This window comes from Protopterus annectens, chromosome 6.part0 (genome assembly GCF_019279795.1).
Source record: "Protopterus annectens isolate FY-2018-M chromosome 6.part0, PAN1.0, whole genome shotgun sequence".
Classification (NCBI taxonomy): Eukaryota; Metazoa; Chordata; order Ceratodontiformes; family Protopteridae; genus Protopterus; species Protopterus annectens.
The window spans coordinates 969,672,915-969,695,151 of NC_056737.1; the positions used below are offsets into that span (position 1 = coordinate 969,672,915).

Below are 22,237 nucleotides of genomic sequence, written 5' to 3' on the forward strand. Positions count from 1 at the left end.
CAGTATTTCCTTTGGGAAACCTGCCCTGCTGAAAATCTCTAGCACAGCATTTGCCACCTTCTCTGCCTCAATGGAGGACAAGGCCACGGCCTCAGGGTATCATGTAGCATAATCTACAATCACTAGGATATACTTTTTCCCTGTGGAACTTGTGGTGCTCAGAGGACCCACAATATACATTACTACCCTCTGAAATGGCTCCTCAATCACAGACAAAGGCATCAAAGGAGCTCTCACCTTGTCTCCTACCTTGCCTACCTTTTGGCACGGCTCACAGGTCCTGCAGTACCCTGTTACAGCTCTGGAAATTCCAGGCCAATAGAAGTTTTGCATAATACGCCTCTTTGTACGTTTTATGACCATATGACCTGCAAACGGAATGTCATGGGCTATGGCTAGAAGCGCCAGACGGTAAGCTCTAGACACTGCCAGCTGCTGTACGCTCTCACCTTCTAGCCCTTCCTCAGGGGTCCACTCTGTGTACAGTAACCCTTTGTTCCAGTATACAGATTCCCCCTTCCCTTGAGAATCCGGTGCCTCCTAGCTACCTGTCTCAGGCTTTGCAATCTAGGGTCTGAGAGCTGAGCCTGTCTCAAGTCTCTCCTTGTAAACCTTCCCAGCTCCCCTTCCACATGAAGTCTGGCATCCTCTGACAATGGTGCCTCGCAGTCAGCCTGGGTACTACTACTCACCTCTACCTTTGCAATTACCCTGTGCAAGGGAACATCAGTACCCACAAGCAGCTGTGGCTCACATTCAATCTCACTGCTATAGCGTAGCTCACTCCCTGAAGTAACCACCTCAGCAGTCCTGGCTGCAAATATGCAGTCTGTCTGGGTTTCCCCCAGGCTACCAGACCCACATGCTTGTCTCCTAGCCTTACTGCATGTAACTGCATAAGTACATGGTACTGCCTCATCTAAATCCTTCCCTCTCAGGACATCTGCAGGATAGTAGTTCCATACCCCTGTTGTCTGAAGACAACACACTGTTGGCATTTTGTATTTCCCACTTACTGGCTCCCTCACCTTTGGTTCCCCACCTTGCCTCCGTGGACATCTGTATGCCACATGGCCCCACTGGTTGCATTCAAAACATTTAACCCTAGCTACTGGACGTGTACCTGGACTAGTGGCTTCCCCTGCTACTGGTGGATTCTGTTGGGGCAGTCTGTGCTGCCCACCATGGGTTCCTTTAGACCCATGAGCAGTACTGGGGGTCCCTTTCCTCTGCAGGGCTGCCCTGCTTGCTAGGTATAGGTCTCCCTTCTTCCCCAACTCCACTGAAGTAGCATACTGTTTATCAGCTAACCAGATCCTCATGTCCTCAAGCCAAGTGCTAAAGACTTGTTCCCTTACCAAAAGGTTTGCCAGCCCTTCAAAAGTGGTGACCTGACATCCACTCACCCCGCTATGAAAATAAGTGCTCAGTTCAACAACATATTCACATACATTTTCATCTGCCTTGCGTCTGTGCTCATGAAACTGTTTCCTATACATTTCAGGTGTTATCTCAAAACATGCTAATAAGTGTCTTTTTACAGCAGTATAATCAAAACAGTCAGTATCATGCATTTTTGCTAAAGAAGTTACAGCTTTACCGTGGAGTAAGGGGGTCAGGAACTGTACCCAGAGCCTTTGGTCAACTTCATACTGTTTACATACCGCTCAAACATATGAATGAAAATATCAGAATTATCCCCCTCGTTAAACTGTGGAAGAAATTTACTGACCTTTTGTGCTTTTGGGGTCCAGTTACTCCCTTCCCCATTACCTCCATGACTCTGGCAAAGAGTCAGCATTTCCCTCTCATGCCTCCTCTGCCATTCATTTTCCTCAGCTTGTAGACTCCTCATTTTCTTGGCTGCTTCTAGTTCCATACAGCTGGCCTCAAACTCAAGTCTCTTTAGCTCCAGCTGGATTTTTAAGTCCACTGCAGAAAGGTTGAGCTGTCCATTCTCCGAAGATGTTGTATCTCCACTGTCAGTCTGATTGTCCTCCAGGCTGCCGTTTTCTGATGCAGCTGTAACCAAGGCTGCAATCAGGTCTGCTTTAGTCAGGTTTCCATGCACCAGTCCCCTAGCCTGGCACACCTCCACAAGCTGGCTCCTTGTCAGCTTTCCATACTCTTCTGCTGACATGCTGCTTGCTCACCCTGACTAACACTAAGCTAACAAAAGAAATAAAACAATTGTGATCTGAGCTCTGAGTATACACTGCATGGCTGTTTTAGAGTACAAAACAACACTTTTAGAGATCACTGTACATAAGCTACAGGAATTCACTCCACCCACACCACTACAAGCCACTTAGTATGTGAAGTAGATCCCACCACTGCCAAACACTTGTGATGACTGTGCCCTGGCCCAGCAATCAAGGAGCCTCAATCCTCACCACTGACACCAGGGAGGTCATCTCCTAGAAGAGGAAAGGATAACCAATACACACAGTAAAGTACAATTTCCCTTAAGTGCACACAGAGATCAGTCAGTCTGGGGCTGGTTGCTCACTTGCTTGCCAGATTCATAGGTTCATAGGTTGGTACTAGGCTATCAGCCCTAGGGCCTATACAAGCCTAGCCATAACAATTCCCTGGCTATTTCTTCCCACACTTTACTTCCCTGGACCCCTGTCTAACAGGGCGACTGACGTGATCCCCGGGATGAATTTCCTTTCTCCCATCCAATCGTCAATGTTCCTTTTGAAGAGGGCCAAAGAGGCACTCTGCTTAACATGTATGGGCAATCTATTCCAGAGTCTGGGGAGTCTCTGGGGTCAGGAACCTATCCTTCCAGCATGTTTTGTTTATTGTGATGACAAGGTTTAGATCCCTGGAGCGTGTGGCTCTGAGAGATTGGGATTTCTTTAAGTGTAGCATGTCCAACAGCTCTGGGTTTGACATGGCCTTGTATGTTAAGCAGAGATTGCCTCTGAGTAGATGATATGCGACAGAGTATAGCTGGAGTTTTTTAAGGCGGCCAGCATAGGGCATCTGCTTTAGGCCTGTGATTCTTTTAGTGAGGTATTTCTGCGGCCTTTCCAGTTGTTGCAGATGTTTTGAGAGGTACATACCAAATGGGGCGTTGTATTCTATAATGGGTCTAATGAGGGATGAGTACAGTGGGACAATGACCTCCTTTTTTCTGGATGAAAAGCCCTGAGTGATGAGATGTGCCATATAGAAGGATTTCCTGACTGTTGTGGTTATCGAAGACGAGACCACTGTCCACCTGTGTTCCTAAGTCTCTTATCACACTTTCGGTGTTTAGTGTACTGTCACCTATATGGTAATTCATGGATACATGTTTTTTCCCAAAGGGGATAACTATACATTTCTTGGCATTGAGCTTGAGCCCATGGCTCTGGCACCAAGCATCTGTTTCTGTAAGGCCCTTTTGTAGAGTATCCACATCATTTGGGGATTCAATAATGGCTCCCAGTTTGCTGTCATCTGTGAACTTTGTTAGCCAGAGTCCCTTAGTGTTGGTCTGTACTTCAGAGAAGTAGATGCCAAACAAGAGCGGTCCCAGGACTGAACCCTGAGGTACTCCACTTGTCACTTGTCTGGAGCTGGATTTGGAGCCGGCTACTTTTATAGTGTGGATTCTATCAGTAAGCCAGTTAGCAACCCATTGGGTGATGTAGGGATTAATGCCCAGTTTAGTAAGTTTATCTGTGATTCCAGAGTGGGGGATGGTGTCAAAGGCCTTGGCAAGGTCTAGATAGGCTGTGTGAACCACCTTACCCTTGTCCATGGCTCTGGAGACTGATTCAAAGAAGTCAATCAGGTTCAGGAGCCAAGATCGGCCCTTCACGAACCCAAACTGGGTGGGGTCCAGTGTGTGAAGGTTGCCAATGTCTTTGTTTATAAGTTCCATGATAATACGCTCCATGACCTTGCAGATAAGGCTTGTCAGACTGATGGGACAGTAGTTACCGGGATCCAAGGTGGATCCCCCCTTGTGAAGTGGGATAACTGTAGCTCTGTGCCACTCATTGGGCACGAAACCTGAGGTGAGGCTATGATTAAACATGACACTTAGGTGAGGTGCCAGTTCATATTGTAGTTCATGTAGTACACAGCCCGGGATGTCATCTGGTCCCATGGATGTTGTATTCTTAGCTTTGGAGAGTGCGTTTTTTACCTGTGTGGCTGTTATTACCGGAATTTGGCAATCTTCCGGTATTGAGATGGGCCATTTAGGGGGTGAGAGGGGGGTGAAGTTGGCACTGAATCGATCTGCCAAGATATTGGCAATATCCTTGGGATCAGTATATTTAATGCCATTCTGTTTTAGCTCAGAGCAGATCTGAGCACTGACATTTAGATTCTTGACATAGTTATAGAATGCCTTGTGGTTGTCTTTGGAATCTTTGGCAATTTTATTTTCGTAACTAGCTTTGGAGGATGTTATGAGGGATCTCAGTTCCTTACTGAGGCTGGTAAGGGAGTTTTTTGCATCCTGGGATTTTCCTCTTTTCTGCAACAGTTTCTTCCTTTTGTTGTAAAGTTTGTTTATGGCAGGGGACCCACCAGATTGGCTTCCTTTTTTTGGATGAGAGCATCTTGGTTTTATTTGGGATGGCACGATTCATACATGAGTGGATGTGCTCGTACAGTGCCTTAGTGTAGGATTCAACAGTTGAACTTTCAGTTCCCGTCTGCATGGATGTCATGAAGTTTGTCAGTTCTGACTTGAGTAGCATGAAGTTGGCTTTGGAGAAGTTTTTTATGGAGGTTTCCTTACTGGGGGGAGGGGGTGGGATGTGGATGTTAAGGGTGATTAGCTTATGGTCAGACATGACTAACGAGGGGGTGACCATAGGTGTGGAGCATCGATTTCCCATGTTGGTAATGACTAGGATATTGGAGCCCCTGGTGAGAGTATGTATTAGCTGATCCAGGGTGTTGGAATTTATGAATTCCAAGAACCGTCGGGCAAAGGTGTTGGTACATGAGTAGTTTTCCCAGTTAATGGCAGGGTAGTTAAAATCACCCAGTATTAGGGTGTTTGGTTCTATCTTAATATTTTCCAGTATGTTTAGAAAGGTGTAGTGAGAATCTTGGGAGATCTGTAGCAAGCTACAGTTTGGATTGCAGTCTTACCTAGTGTTAGTTGCACCAGGAGAATTTCAGACGCATTGTGTTGGGCAACTAGCCTGGTGGTGTGAATATCCTTGGTGAGTATTGACACTCCTCCACCTTTAGTGTTTTGGTCCTGGTTTGGTGGCCGAAAAGTGTGGTAAGAGTTGTAGCCTGGTATTGTAGGGGTGCTCTCTGGAGCCTTGAACCAGGTCTCAGTTACTGCACAAATATCGATGTTCTCCATTTTTAGGAGTGCCTCGAGAGAGTGCATTTTGAGGTTTAGACTTCTAGCATTGAGTAGCATTACCTTCAGATTTTGTGTGCTTGTACCTGTTACAGTGGTGGTTTTGTCCTTTGAACTTTGCTCACTAAGACTCCCCACTGGCACAGCTATAGGTTCCAGGTCTCAGCCTAACTGGGCAAGGTAAAACCTCCAGTACCCTCTCTGTCCAACCAGTGCTTCTTGTCCCTACCAAGTAGCTGACACACCACACACACACACTTTGAGATAAGTATTTATACAACTTCACAGACACTCCTGGGAAAGGGTGACACAGATTCTCCAACTGTGCCCCTTTACCCAAAATATACAGTAGTAATTACTGCCACCACCCAGTTAATAGTATCAGCTACTAAAAGGCCCTTAAAAGGGTGTCCAGTTATTACTGTGCAATATTAATATCCAATGATAGTATAACTAACAATCAAGGCTTACTTTAGAGTTGCCTATTACAATAATCTCTATAAATATGCAATGTACTCTAAAGCTTATCTCTACACAAATCAGCCACAGGGTAGAAGGTTTTAAAAATATTTAATAATGAATAATTAAAACACAAGACAAAACTACTACACCACAGAGATATCTGAGAGTACAGAGAACACAGAGAAACTTAAAATAATACAGTAGGACAGGTCTGATTTCAAAGAAAAATACATAATTAATATTTACTAGCTTTAACTATTCCTACAAGAAATCACAGTGCTAAAACTTACATGTGAGCATAAGGCAGAGTGCTGGTAAGTTGGATGTCCAAAGTCAAAATGCTTTCCAGTCTCTTGTGAGAAATAGTATTTAAACATTACTAACAAACATCTCTCTAAGGCCCTCCCAAAATTACATCATTTTTAACACTTAGGTTTTCCCAGTATTCATATTGCATTATCTTAACACCTGGCAAACTGCATTATTTAGCAATCTAACACCTCCTCAGAAACTTACAACAATACAAGACATTTCACATATATATACTCGCAGAAACCAGAGCAATAAAGCACCTTCCACATCTAAATTCTAGTCATAAACTTTAGCCTTAAAACAATGGGCATGAAATCTTCATCCAGCCACCCTGGAGCCGAATTCTAACATGAAAGGGTACAACATGCTTCACTGGGCCAGTAGAGTTCAATGTTGTCACATATTTTGCAGTTCCACATTTCACAATATTCTTTTACATTCAAGAAAACATGCCTGTATTTTGCATTTATTTACAAATGGCAGAATTATATATCAAATTCTATTTGACTAGGTTGGCAGCCTTCGCCCATCTCTCCCCAATCGTCACAGACCTCACCTCATGTCACGACAGGACAACCATTTGTGCTACCCCCTCCAGCAGCCACTGTGACCACGGACGCTTCCCTGTTAGGGTGGGGGGGGGGCATTCTCAGGGAAAGACTGCCCAAGACACGTGGACCGACCAGGAGACACATTTGCATATCAATGTCCTAGAGATGAGAGCAGTATTTTTGGCGTTGCAGTACGTTCAGGACTCTCTTCCTCTGGGCATGATTGCGATTCAGACAGACATGCCGGTGGTCTGGTATTTGAGCAAACAAGGAAGAACCAGATCTTATCCCCTTTGTCGATAGGCTCTCAGAGTTTGGCAGTGGGCTGTTTCCACCCAGCGCTTTCTGTTGGCAATGCATATCCTGGGGAGATCCAACACGATAGCAGGCAAACTGAGCAGGGTAATCTTGTTGCCCCACGAATGGTCCCTCAAGAAAGAAGTTGCGGACAGGATATTCCACAGGTGGGGCCGGCCTTGATGCGACCTTTTTGCCAGTCACATGAACAGGAAATGCCAAAGCTACTTTGCCCTGATTTCCCCCCTCCGGGAGAAGCCCCAAGGGATGCACTTGTACATGATTGGCCTCTGGGTCTCCTCTATGCATTTCCACCAATCCTGTTGATGCCCAAAGTTCTACAGAAAACAAAATCCCTGGGAAGGACCATCATTCTTATAGCCCCTCACTGGCCTTGTCAGATTTGGTTCCCCTTCCTTCGACCTCATCTTGTGGAGGATCCTTGGATCCTGGACCCAGTTCCAGACCTTCTGGCACATCCATGGGGAGGACCTTCATCCTTCTTTGCAGTCCCTGAAGCTGACAGCTTGGCTGCTCCAGTTCCCATCATAGCCATGTTTCATAACCTTTCCAATGAGACATAAAACAGATACTTTTGTCCTCTCCTAAATCTTCTACCAGAAAGCTGTATCTAAGCAAATGGAATAAATTTTCTGTATGGGCCTCTAAAAATAATATTGATCCTTACCAATCTCCTGTGGCTTCCATATTAGAATTCTTGACTATAATTTTCAGCAAAGGAGCTACGGCAGCAACAGTTCAGGTTCAGTTGGCTGCTATTTCTAATTTTCATCTTGGACTTGAAGGTTTGAATATCATGTCTCAAGTTATCCAAAGCATTTCTCAAAGGGACTTTTCATATTAGGCCACCTGTGAAATTTCCCTATTCTCCATGGAATCTAAATGTTATGCTCTCGCGTATAATTCTTCCGCCATTTGATCATGTTGTGATCTCAAATTTTTATCTTGGCAGACCATCTTTCTGTTAGCTATCACTTCTGCCTGCAGAGTGTCAGAGCTTCAGGCTTTATCCATCAAGCCTCCCTATTTGATATTTCATGCTGACAGAGTTTCACTTAGAAGTTTGCACTGAAACTAATCTCAACCAAGTTATTGATTTGCCAGTTTTCTTCCCCAATTATTCTAACAATTTAAGAGTATATGCTGCACAAACCTGATGTTCACCAGACAGCTCAGATTTTATTTGGATAGAACAAAAGATTTCAGGAAATCAGACCAGCTTTTTGTTTCATTCTCAGACTCCAGAAAAGGGAGACCAGTGGCTAAAACAACTCTGTCTAAATGGTTATTTGATTGCATCACCTTTGCCTATTCAGCTGCCAATATGCCTTTGCAACATAAGATTAAAGCTCATTCAACCAAAGCAGTTAGTACATCTGCCTTTTCTGCCAGACTTCTCATTGATAACATTTGTGCAGCAGCCACTTGGTCAAAACTTCATACCTTTATCACTACATTACAAAGTTGACAAGGCCTCCAGGGACAGGGCCTCCTTTGGATCCACGGTCCTGAGAAATATACTCCCGTGATTCACCCGAGATTGACTGTGCTTGGGATGCTACCAATCAGAAAAGAATAAACAGCGAGATTAAACAACTTCACATAAATAAGTTATGTACTTACTATAACATTCCATGTGAGTTGTTCATCTCGCTTTCATTCTTACGCCCCTCCCTCCTACCCCGTCTTGGGCTGATAGATGACCGAGATGCTGGATCCATCCTGGTTACTCAAACCTTCTCTTCCTTTTCTCTAGGAATGTAACAATGACATATGGTATTAGCATACGCAGCAAACAAAATGTGAGGCAATTCATAGGATAGGGACTTGGCCTCGAGCTATTTGAAGACGTCGAGCTTTGCAGTTGGCCATATCAGAGCCGAGGGATCGGCTCCGAACCAATCTGTAAAGAATGAAGGCGAGATGAAAAACTCGCATGGAATGTTATGGTAAGTCCATAACTTCTTTATCAAGTCTTCCAAAAGCATGTGGGAAAATGTGTTGTGGTCTGATGAGACCAAGGTTGAACTTTTTGGCCACAATTCCAAAAGGTATGTTTGGCGCAAAAACAATATTTTGCTTCACCAAAAGAACACTAACCCCACGGTGAAGCATGGTGGTGGCAGTATCATGCTTTGGGGTTGGTTTTCATCATCTGGAACTGGGGCATTAGTCAAGGTGGAGGGAATTATGAGCATGAGCACTTCCAAATACCAGTCACTTTTGGCCCAAAACCTTCAGGTATCTGCTAGAAAGCTGAAGATGAAGAGGAATTTCACCTTTCAACATGACAATGATCCCAAGCATACATCCAAATCAACAAAAGAATGGGTTCACCAGAAGAAAATTAAAGTTTTGGAATGGCCCAGCCCGAGCTCAGACCTAAATCCAATAGAAAATCTGTGGGTGACTTGAAGAGAGCTGTGCACAAGAGATGCCATTGCACTCTGACAAATTTGAAGCGCTTTTGCAAGGAAGAGTGGGCAAATATTGTCAAGTCAAGATGTGTCATGCTGATAGACTCCTACCCACGAAGACTGAATGCTGTAATTAAATCAAAAGGTGCTTCAACAAAGTATTAGTTTAAGGGTGTGCACAAACAACAAAGCATTAGTTTAAGGGTGTGCACACTTATGCAACCAGCGTACTGTATGTTTTTTTATTAATATTTTTTTCCCCTAACGGATGTTTGTTTTTCAATTGAATTGTACAGGTTATAGGTCACGTTAAAGGTGGGAAACATTTTGAAATTATTTATTGTGGTCTAATTTTTTTAATATCGCAAAAACCTGGCATTTTAACTGGGGGGTGTAAACTTTTTATATCCACTGTATGTCATTGTAGCCACAGACACTCTTAGTCTACGTACAAATATGAAACATCGCATGTAAATTACAGTAAGAGCAGATTGAGTGTGCCTTACTTAAAGGTATAAAGAGCTGTTTGTCTTTATGTTGTAGGTCACTGGAGCCTGTTGCTTGTTTCTTGCTGGCAAAGTGGAAGAGACACCAAAGAAATGTAAAGATATCATTAAGACGGCCCGGAGTCTGCTGAATGATGTTCAGTTTTCACAGTTTGGAGATGACCCAAAGGTAAGAATACCTTTGTCTGGTGTTCAGAGTACGTAAAAATGAATAACTTTGATGTCTGTGATTCAGTTATGTAGTAGAGAAAAATGCAGTGGAATTTATAGCAAAAGAGAGTCCCATAAATGTTTTTCAACTAATTGAATAAAAAAATTGGTGGCATCTTATAAATATGTCTGTCTTTATCTATCTTCAAGACTGATTCCACAGACATTAAGACCCCACTTAGCAGTAAAACTTTTTAAGGTGCCCAGAACTCTTTTTCTCTTCCTATCATGATTCACTCACCTCAAATCTTAATTGTTGTTGTTGCCCCCCTCCCCCACTTCGGCCTGTTACTTTGCTGCTTTAAACCCCTTGTGTGGACTGTATGAGAGTGCAATACTCTTACTTCAATCAAGAGAAATGAAATTTCATTAACCTTCCAATTGTAAAATCTATTGGTCATAGGCCCTGGTTACCTTATGTCACTTAAACTCATAACTAGGAAGTATGCCTGGTTTCAAACTGATCTGCTTGCCAGTAGGAACACATGCTATGTTTTTAGTGTCTTGAGAAGGCTTAGTGTTTCCTACTGTTCCACCTGTTTAGGGTTTAAGAACTCTGCATGATATATACGATGGCAACATTATTGTTGTCTAAAGCATTGCCTGCTGCTCAAGTTAAAAAGAAATCTAGTAAGCCTACAGGTTCCTCACCTGATATTATATCAAGACTTCTGAGCAAGGTTGTTTAGCTTCTACCTTTCCGAAAAAGAAGCTTACTTTTGCCAAATGTATAGACAAGAAGCCTTGAGGGCCTTCTGTTCTAAAGATTGTTAAAGGTGCTTTCTCAGATAGTGTGGAAACTGTTAAGTTAGATACTGTGATAGTTGTAGAATGTACTAGTTTAGCAGTTTCTGTTGCTGTCTCCTTCTGTTGTCTCATGACCAGACACACCCAGGTCCCATTACTGTTTAATTTTGCATGTATTAAATCATGAAAAGCTTTCTGAAATGGTAATTAAACTACAGTGAAGAGGTGAGATACTGCCTCTCATCCCTCCCCTCTGTCTCGGAGTGTGGGAGTTTATTCTCCAGTAGCTTATTTTTCTTTAACATTGATAGCGCTGACACATCTGGCTTCATTGCAGGTCTTCAGTTTAGTTCAGCTGATACTCTGCATGCAGTTGCAAGGATAAGTGCCTATGATGCATCCTCCAATGTTGTACCTTCTGGCTCTTTGTTTTCAGGTGTTACTATATTAACACCAGTAATGTGCTGTGTTCTTTAACTGACTTGGTAAAGAAAGATTTACTCTGGTCATGGGGAAGTGTTCAAGCTCAAACATTCAACAAAGTAAAAGAAATGCTAAAAGTTCCAGTGCTTGCATATTGTAATATCTGTAAACCAACAGTAGTAATAGTAGATGCTTATAAATAAGTACTATGATGTAAGTAAATGGCCATTAGTGAGTGCAGATGCGAGTAGCTGTGGCTTAGATGCAGCTTTACTCCAGATCAATGAGCAGGTGTCTCACCTTGTTGCTGCAGAATGCTAACCGATGCAGGGCAGAGATGCTATCAAATCAAAGGTGTTCCTGACAAGTGTGTAGACCTGTGAGAAGATGTTCATCATGATCACTGCTGCAGTATCCTTAGCTATATGGATAATATCCTGACAAGGATACAACATCTGGCCAGCTTCTAAAACTTCAGGACACCTTCCGCATGCTCAAGCTGCCTGTCAGCTCAAGCTGAGCTCACTAAAAGATGAGTTTGGGTGCAAAGCCCATCGGAGGTTAACTGCCAGTTAGTAATATGCACCCTTGAGGCTTTAAAGGATCGACAATCAGCTTGAACTTCCTTTGCTGGGCAGATAAGTTCCCCTTGGGGGGGGGGGCTTCCATTTTTCTTAATTGTGTTGATGTTTTATTACTTTTGTTTTTAGGAAAGTTATTTTAAAGCTAGGAGTGTTTTATTTTAATGAACTATCTCGAGACTTTTACCAACTTTTAAACAGAGCACTCTACTTTTAAGCTGACAAGAAAAAAAAGTGTAAAGTAGCTGAACATTTTTTTACAAGAAATTATGATAATGTTTCTTTTGTGTCGGCTGACATGAGTGCTTTTTACCGTGTTTTTTTTCTGTCAAAAAAGTAACTTTTGTGGACTGGTAATGTTTACTGGCAATTGCTGCTTATCTTCCTCAGGAAATTAAATCAGAAGTAGACAAAAATAAGGCAGCAACTGAATGTGCAAAAAAAAAAAAAGACTGTAACTGAAGGATCAGATGAGAAGGCAAGAAATGTGGAAAAAGCATAAGTATAGTAAACTCTTGGAACAACCTCATGTCAGTCGGGCTCTGATGCAGGAATGGTTAAGGAGAGATCAATTTAAACCAAAAGACAAAAGGTTAATAGTAGCAGCCCAGGACTGTGGACTATGTACATGTGGGTTTACAAAGTCCATTGAACATGTCAGAGAAAAGGACAAATGCAGGTTTTGTAGAACAGGATTGGAAATGGTCACATATCTTGTTGCTGGGTGTGGTACACCAATGGCAGAGGGCCTATATATTGAAAGGCATAATAGTGTGGCAAGACTGTTGCATTGGGGATTATGCAAGCATTACAGTATTGAAGTAGCTGAGAAGCATTGGAAACATGAGCCACAAAGCATTATAGAAAATGATGTTTATATCTCATGAGATCACCCATTACCAGCAGTTCAAAAAATATCTGTGAGACCACCAGATGTAGTAGTCCATGAAAAGAAGACAAAAGTAGCATTGATCATTGAAATTGCTGTACCCAGTGATTACAGTGTCTTCCGTGCAGAAGGACACAAAGTCATAAAATGTCAGGATTTGTAAGCAGAATTGAGGGCATTGTGGAAGAAGAATACACTGACAGTTCCAATAGTAGTAATGGGTCTCATAAATAAATGATTTACAGTCTCTTATTTAGATATGCTACCGATATATGTAATTCCTTATGAATTGCAGAAGGAGTCAATTCTGGGAATATTACGGGTGCTGCAAAGAGCACTTTTGGCTAACATCAAAGTTTGAAACCATACTTTAATCTTACTTTGACTTAGGCATGGGTTCCTTTCCTGTTATGGTATTAGAAACCCAAAAGTCTTGGGGAAATAATTCTTTACATAGTGGTGACCCCATGATTTAGTTTAGCCCTGAAATCTTTGTTTGCAGTCACCATCAAACCAGTATTTCTTATGTAAATCTAATGACCAAAATTGTTTCTTAAATTTGATTTTCTCCTCTTTGGAGTAACATTCCTTTTTGCCTTCTTGTGAATTGTCTTAATCTTACTATCAGCAATGTATTTATAAAAAGACCTTTTATTAACGGTGTAGTCATTCAATAACTTAACCTCATTTTTTTATATTTGGTCTTGGAGCTGTTTATATGTATCCGGATATATTTTCTTGTCTTGATATTGTTAAATGTTCCATTTTATGCCCTTTGTTTCTTTGTCCTTTGTAATATTTAATTTTTGAACAATTTAAATACCCATTGGAGGTTTGTCTCCTAGAGTCACATGATACCATCATTAAAAAAAAAAACATTGCACATCTTTGGCCAACTCTCCTGAATATCTGTCTTGCATACATTTGACTTCTAATCAGTGGATTTCAGCAGGTTTTTTATGTAATTGAAATATTTAATAAATTTTAATTCTTTAGTTTTTAAATTCTTCTGTATTCAGATAATCTTTTGCACATCTTTGGCCAACTGTCCTGAATATCTGTCTTGCATACATTTGACTTCTAATCAGTGGATTTTAGCAGGTTTTTTATGTAATTGAAATATTTAATAAATTTTAATTCTTTAGTTTTTAAATCCTTCTGTATTCAGATAATCTTGTAGAGGGATTGTATCAGCTGTGATCATGGTGTGATGGTCATAGCAGTTTGTGTTCTCTTATTGTGTCAGACTTGCTGTGACTCCCTACCCAGTAACCAAGGAGCCGCAATCCTCACCACTGGCACCTGTGGGAAGCATTCACTGGGAGGATAGCAGGTGCACACCTAGTATCTCCATATGCAACTCTGTGCATCAAGCACACTCGAGCACAATTTCCCTTAAGAGAACATGGGGAACGCAGTCAGTCCAGGGCTGGTTTCTCCCTCTTTATCCAGATCTTCAGTAAGATTCCCCACTGGCACAGCTATAGAATTGCGATCTCAACTGAGTGTTCAAGCCAAGACCTCCAGCACCCTCTGTCCAACCAATGCTTTGTGTCCCTGCCCAAGTAGCTGACATACACACTTTTGGAGATTTAATTTACACACACACACACACACACACACACACACACACACACACACACACACTTGGGAAAGGCTGACACAGGTTTACTAGCTATGGCCCCTTCTGTCCAGACTATAAAGTAGTTACCACCAACAACACCACCACACACTCCTGCCAGATGCATTAAGGTCCTTACAGGGGTACCCATTATACTTGAGTGAAATTAATATTAATACAAATGGTAGTTTGATTAAGAGCAAGGCTATTAGGAGTGGCTCACGTGTCACCAAATAAATATGCAAATACTCTCCAGCCTTGAATATCTCTATAAAGATCAGCCACAATGAAAGGTTTAAAAATATTTAATAATAAATGATAAAAGAACAAGACAATACTAAATATCAGAGTGCAAAACCACGGAAAATACAGAAAATAACATTGGACAGGCTCATACAAATAAAGAAAAATAACATCTCAACTAAACTTCACTATATTCCTGACTGAATCTAAGAGAATCACTATTCCCTACTTACGTAATAGAGGAAGGCTGATGATGTGGTGAATAGTCCATTTTGTTGTCAGACCCAAGACAGAATACAGAATACTCAGTCTTACTAAGAGACTTCTTAAAATAATATCTAAAATATTACTTCTGGGATAGCTTGCAACCCCCATTGCCGGAAGCTGGCAGGATTTGGCACCTACCTGTAAAAAATATACATACAAGGGCTTTTGCTGAGATTTGTGGCAGGTGCTGAAAGTTTCATACCTCCACACTTCCAGAGTAGTAATTGGCTCACCCCAAAGACAATACAGACAGCTTCCTAGCGCAGACCTTGTATCTCTGGCTGCACTGAAACCTGTCAGGTAGCATCTTTATGGCCTAGCTTGTAAAGTGATTTAATTTCAGATATAGTTTAAGGTTTGTTGGAATGAGGTTGACCTTCCAGTTTCCTCTGTTAAAACATATACATTTAAACAGTTAAAATAGTGCATATACATTTCTGTTCTCTCCAGCAGGGCACACTGTGGATACAATTTAAACACAAGCACTTTACAAATACCTTTTCAACACAAACATCTGTACAAGTCAGTTCGATATACATATGACATACAGTTCTAATACATTTGTAACACAAGCATCTTATATAAATCAGTTTGATATTCACAAATTACATATAATTATTTACAAAATTCCAGCTAGCTGTACTGGCAGTACCTCCTATTGTTACACTTGCTTTAAAGGAAATCTCTGCTTTAGAATTAAAAATCTTTTTTCACTCTTTGTTTCCTGAGCTATTGTAACACCTCAGAATCTCTCTTGAGTGCTGCTCCGTACAGAATTTTAATATGTTTTTCTACAAATGGCTGCCAGTCGAGTTTAACATATCAACATGTTCATGTTTTTTTTTCATCCGTTTTCTAACATTTTCTTTCCCATAATCCATTTCAAGTCTAACTTATGATGGATATAAGGAAGCAGAGATGTATTCCCATCCCCTTAGCATGTAATGGTATTAGTGCCAGTCACTGTCATCTTGTATACCTTCTGTAACAGGATTTCTTTTCTTTGAATGACTCTATACCATACTAAGGAGTTGTACAGCTGTAACCAAAAAAATAGCTAAATTGCAGGCCTTTGCTGAAATGATTCTTTTGCAGTCCAAGATGAATTAACAGTCCCTTCCCCCATACTATTTCTGAAGCTAAAAAACATTCTCCATTTCGATTCTTGGCTGCGTTGCCTTCTGTGTGGAGTCTGCATCTCCTCCCTCCGGTTACATGGGTTTCCTCTGGGTGCTCCCATTTCCCCCAACACTCCAAAGACATGCAGCAGGTGGACTGGACACTCTAAATTACCCGTAGGTGAGTGTGTGTGCGAGAGTGAGTGGTGAGGATGAACTACCACGGCAGGACTAGCCACCCGGCAGTGTAAACCTTGGCACAAGATGATAGTCACTGTTAGTGACACCCTGACACCCCGACCCCACGTGCAAAATGGGAAAAGGGACTGAGGATGGATGGATGGAAAACTGTCACTACACTTGAAGAACCTTGGAATTTCATGTGTGACAGCCACTACTGGAAATAAAGAAGTTTGAGAATAATTCTGTTTTCCCTATGCCTGCAGTGGAAAGATTTTTATTTATTTATTTAACTGAATGTTGTAGAAAATACTTTATTTTCATTTTATAACTAATGTCATGTTATTTTTTTCCCCTTGCTAAGTAAATCTACAACAAAGTATGACCAACTTTCTGTTTCTTGACTTTGGATAACTTTTTTCTGAGACACAGACATCTTGTAGTGTTACATGTTTTTTTTTAATATTTCTTTGTTATTTTGCTCATATAGTGATTTGTCAAAGTACTGTCTTCTACATGCCCGATTCCTTGATAATAACTCAGTAAAATTAAGGGACTGGAAGATAATTATTCTATTCCCCAGTCCATGCAGTGGGAAGCTTTTTTTTTTTTTTTTTTTGTTATGTTTTTTTTTTTTTTTTGGGGGGGGGGGGGGGTGAATGTTGTAGGAAATTCTTTACAAGTTGCATTTGTTTTATAACTAACGTTATGTTCTTTTTCTCCTTACTAAGTTGTTCTGTAATTCTCCAGCCAAATATTACCAACTTTTTTGCGGCACATGGCATTGTTTTTTCCTCTTTTAATGTACAGCACAACCCCTTTTCAACAAATCTGACTACATATGTTGTGGAATCTGTAACATTTATTTATTTTATCTGACATTTGTTTATCAAGAAGGTCCGACTGGCATTTTATCCCATTTTCAGCGGAAACCTGGGAAGAAAAGCTCCACATTGACATAATATGATTATAGTTAAATAGTTGTTACAAAGACTAATACAGAAGAATGACATATATGCTAAGTAAAAATTCTGCTTCAGTTTCCAATTGTATACTTGTCTATGCATAGTACAAATATTTGGACAGCTATAACAAGTCGGAATAAGAACATTGCCAGTAGATATGAGTATTCACAAGTTATAGTTCATATAGATGAAATTATTTTATTTTATTTATTGACATTTGTTAGCCAGGTTAGTCCAGCTGGGCCAGAGACCCTTTTTCAGTGGAGACCCAAGGAGAAAGGCTCCAGTGACAGGCAATTAAAGTATACATAACAGTTTAGTTTGCAATTCAAAAACAATTGCTTTTAGAAGTACAATTCAAAGCAATTCACTGTGATAAGTTAAGAGGCATAATAGGGAAGATTAGTAATACAAAACAAAGTACTATATTTCTATATACATATTCTATATAGGTGACTCTATAGTCAGGCACACTGATGTTCCACTCACCAGGCTAAACAAGGAGAAAGTTACTGTCAGCTGCCTGTCGGATGCCAGGATTCGCCACATAATGCACGCACTCGGGTCACTCCACAACAAGTACAAATATGACTCTGTCATTGTCCATGTTGGTGTGAATGACCTGAGACGTACCTCCCTGGACTACATGAAAAGAGACATGGAGGAGCTCTCTGATCTTGTAGCCCAGGCAGGTATGACCCTAGCCCTGAGTAGCATCCTGCCATCACCCCGAATGATACCACAGTACAAGGACAAAATGATTGACTTCAACAATTGGCTAAGCTTCTGGTGTCATTTTAAGGGAATCCAGTGTCTGTCTGCCTGGGATGACATGATCGACAGACTACAATGCTTTGGCAGAGATGGCCTGTACCTGTCGCCCTTGGGATTCCGGATACTGGCAAAGGCTCTTGCCACCCCTATAGTGCCTTTTTTAGGCAAGGTTCAAATGACAAATTCACAACCGTAACAGGTACAAGCAAGCAAAATCTAAGAGTAATGCTACTCAATGCTAGAAGTCTAAACCTCAAAATGCACTCACTCAAGGCACTCCTTAAAATGGAGAACATTGACATCTGTGCAGTGACAGAGACCTGGTTCAAAGCTCCAGAGAGCATCCCTGCATTACCAGGCTTTAATTCATACCATACCTTTCGGCCACCTAACCCAGACCAAAACACTAAAGGTGGAGGAATGTCCATATTCAATAAGGATGTCCACACCTCCAAGCTAGTTGCTCAGCATAATGCATCCAAGATTATCCAACTGCAGCTAACTCTGAGCAAGACCGCAATACAAATTGTAGCTTGCTACAGACCCCCCACCATGCCCCAGGATTCCCACGCCTCATTTCTTGATACACTGGAAAATATTAGTGTACAACCCAACACCCTAATAATGGGTGATTTCAACTACCTCAACATTGACTGGGAAAACTACTCATGGACCAACTCTTGCTCAACGTTTTCTGGAATTCATAAATTCCAACGCCTTGTATCAATGTATCCACACCCCACAAGATGCAGCAGTATCCCAGACCTGGTCATTACACACATGGGCAACCAGTGTTCCACACCAGAGGTCAATTCCTCATTGGTCAGGTCCGATCACAAGCTAATCACCCTAGACATCCACATCCCGCCCCCACCCCCCATTAGGAAACAGCCGTAAAAAATTTCTCCAAAGCCAACTTCATGCTTAAGACAGAAGTGGCAAACTTCATGACTCCCATGCAGATGGACAGTAGAGGTACGACTGCTGAATCCCACACAAATACACTTTATTAGCACTTACACAAGTGCATGGATCATGCTATCCCAAACAGAACCAAGATGCTATCCTCCAAAAAAAGGAAGCCAGTCTGGTGGTCTTTTGCCATAAACAAACTCTACAACAGAAGAAACTGTTGCAAAAAAGAGTAAAATCCCATGACTGGAGGAACTCCCTGGTCAGCCTCAGTAAGAAGGTGAGATCCCTCATAAAATCCTCCAAAGTTAGGTATGAAAACAAAATTGCCACTGATTCTAAAGACAACCACAAAGCATTCTATAGCTATGTCAAGAATCTCAATGGCAACACTCCGATCTGCTCCAAGTTACAGCAGAATGGCACTACATATACAAAATCAACTGATATTGCCAACATCCTGGCAGACCTAACTTTACCCCCCTCTCACCCCATCTCTACACCGGAAGAATGCAAAGTTCCTGTAATCATGGCTGCACAGGTAAAAAAACCTCACTCTCCAAAGCCAAGAACACAGCATCCATGGGACCTGACAGCATCCCAGGCTGCATTCTACATGAACTACAGAATGAACTGGCACCCCACCTAAGCACCATGTTCAGTCATAGCCTCACCTCAGGCTTTGTGCCCAGTGAATGGTGCACTGCGATGGTTATCCCACTCTACAAAAGGGGAGCCATGACAGACTCCGGGAACTACCGCCTCATTAGCCTGATGAGCCTGGTCTGCAAGGCCATAGAACGTATCATCATGGAACTCCTAAACAAAGACATTGGTAATCTCCAAACTCTGTACTCCACACAGTTCGGGTTTGTAAAAGGCAGATCATGTCTCCTAAACCTGATAGACTTCTTTGAAGTAGTCACCAAAGCCATAGATGATGGTAAGGTGGTTCACACAGCCTATCTAGATCTTGCCAAGGCTTTCGACACCATCCCCCTCTGGAATTATAGATAAACTCACTAAACTAGGTATAAATCCCTATGTCACAAGATGGGTTGCCAACTGGCTTACTGACAGAACCCACACTGTGAAAGTAGCAGACTCCAAGTTCGACTTCAGATCAGTGACAAGTGGAGTACCACAGGGTTCAGTCCTGGGTCCTCTCCTGTTAGCCTGTACGTCAGAGATGTAGATACCAAACACAGAAGGTCTTTGGCTAACTAAGTTCGCAGATGACTGCAAACTAGGAGCCATAATCAAAACTTCTAACGATGTGGACATCCTACAAAAGGGCCTCACTGAGACAGATGCCTGGTGTCAAAGCCATGGCCTCAAGCTCAATGTCAAAAAGTGCATTGTCATCCCCTTTGGTAAAAACTCTGTACCCATGAACTACCACATAGGTGGTAAGGTGATAAGACACCTTAGGACACAGGTGGACAGTAGTCTTTCCTTTGATAATCACATCTCCACAGTGGTCAGGAAATACTTCTACGTGGCACACCTCATCACAAAAGGTTTCTCATACAGGAAAAAAGAGGTCAATGTTCCACTCTACTCATCACTCATTAGACCCATTATAGAGTACAATGCCCGTTTTGGTATGTAACTCACAAGACAAATACAACAACTGGAAAGGCCGCAGAAATACCTCACAAAGAGGATTACTGGCCTCAAACAGATGCCCTACGCAGACCGTCTCAAAAAAACTCCAGCTTTACTCCATCGCATATCGCCTACTCAGAGTCGATCTCTGCCTAACATACGAAGCTATGTCAAACCCAGAGCTGTTGGACATGCTCCACTTAAAGAAATCAGAATCCCTCCGAGCTACACGCTCTAGGGACCTAAACCTTATCACCACAATAAACAGAACATGCTGGAGGGATAGATTCCTGTCCCAGAGACTTCCCATACTCTGGAACAGACTACCTATCTATGTCAAACAGAGCTCCTCATTAGAACTCTTCAAGAAAAATCGTGATGATTGGATGGGAAATAGGAAAATCACCCCGGGGATCACTTCTGTGGCTCTGCTTGACAGGGGCACAGGAAAATAATTTTTTTGGGTGGCGAAAGCCAGGGTACCTTTTTGGCTAGGCTTATATAGGTCCTAGGGCCAATAGCCTAGTACCTACCTATGAACCTACCTATATATATAATATACATTTTTTTTTTTATACACGTGATGTGGTAAGGTGGTTTAAGTACACTGTATGGAACAGCTATGACTAATATACTTCGCCTTCATCTAAGAAGTTGATCTTACTCATTCCTTCTCCCTGAACATAGTCGAAGTATGCAGGTGGTAGAAGGTGAAAGGGACTTGTTCCGCCTGGGCTAGTGCAGCAGCAGAGCCAGGTTTGTTTAAGTAGTTTTTTTTAGTAGTAGCTTATTGGAGGTGTTGGAAGTAGATCTAATTTGCAATTAAAAATTAAACTGTGTAGTTTTGCAGGAAACTGCACTTCTGATAGTTACAACCAAACTATCTGCTTAGTAATCATCTCTTGTGAACTGATGTGCATACCTACTTTGGGAATGCTTACTGCTACTAAAAAGGAGCAGTGTTCTGACTACGCACTGATATTTCTGTCTACCCCTGGCAAACTCCATAATTTTTGGAATAGAAAACAAAGATATAGTGACCAGTATGAACATAGGCAATACCAACGAAACAAAGCACAAATGGCTGTCAAAGATGCTGCACTCACAATATGTTACACATACGTCTGGACTTTCTCTTTTACAGTGGAAAAAAAAGAAAAGGTCCAGCGAAAATTCAGTGGTATCGTCTCATCACTTCTATTTTCTCCAGCAACTACATAGTCTTAGGAAACATGGCATGTTATTAATGCACTTAATATTTTTAACAGGCATTGTAGTGTACTTTGTGAAGCCCATTTTGTCCCATTGTTGCACAGGAACTGCTGTATCACCTTGAGTCCTGTCTTTAACACACGTCAGCCACATCTTGTCTGCTCTTTGTGTTGTGCTTTTAGTCTTCACATTCACTTCATATGTCAGTTGTTTTCTTTGTATAGCACTGCTTACCATATTTACATATGTAATGCATGAGTGCTACAATCAAAGACCCTAAGGTTAATAAACTAATTAATGAAAAATAGTGTTTGGTTTCATGCGTCAGTTCTTCACTCTGTCTTTGCTAGGTAGTTTAGCCATACTCTGCTTCATGTGTACTTAGTGCTGTATTATGTGTCTACCGGATATGGAAGTGAAAATTGTAAGTGGCCCTTTTTAGTGTTTTAACAGCACAGGATTTCAGACTAAAGTGAAAATAGAAACAGCCCTTTTTTTCATACATGTGAGCCTGAAGCTTCGGCCTCATCACTGCCACTTTTTATTTGCTTACTCACTTTACATTTTTATCAGAAACTCCAACTGGGAAATA

At 41.6% G+C, this 22,237-nt stretch overlaps 1 protein-coding gene across 1 annotated transcript in view; it reads left to right on the forward strand.

Annotated features, from left to right (window-relative positions):
- The window catches only part of CCNK (cyclin K), a 421,050-nt gene that overhangs the window by 89,185 nt on the left and 309,628 nt on the right, over nucleotides 1–22,237 (forward strand). Inside the window, exon 4 of the mRNA XM_044074606.1 lies at nucleotides 9,933–10,064. Within this exon, the coding sequence (XP_043930541.1) occupies nucleotides 9,933–10,064 (132 nt within the window). The remainder of the gene's footprint in view (nucleotides 1–9,932; nucleotides 10,065–22,237) is intronic.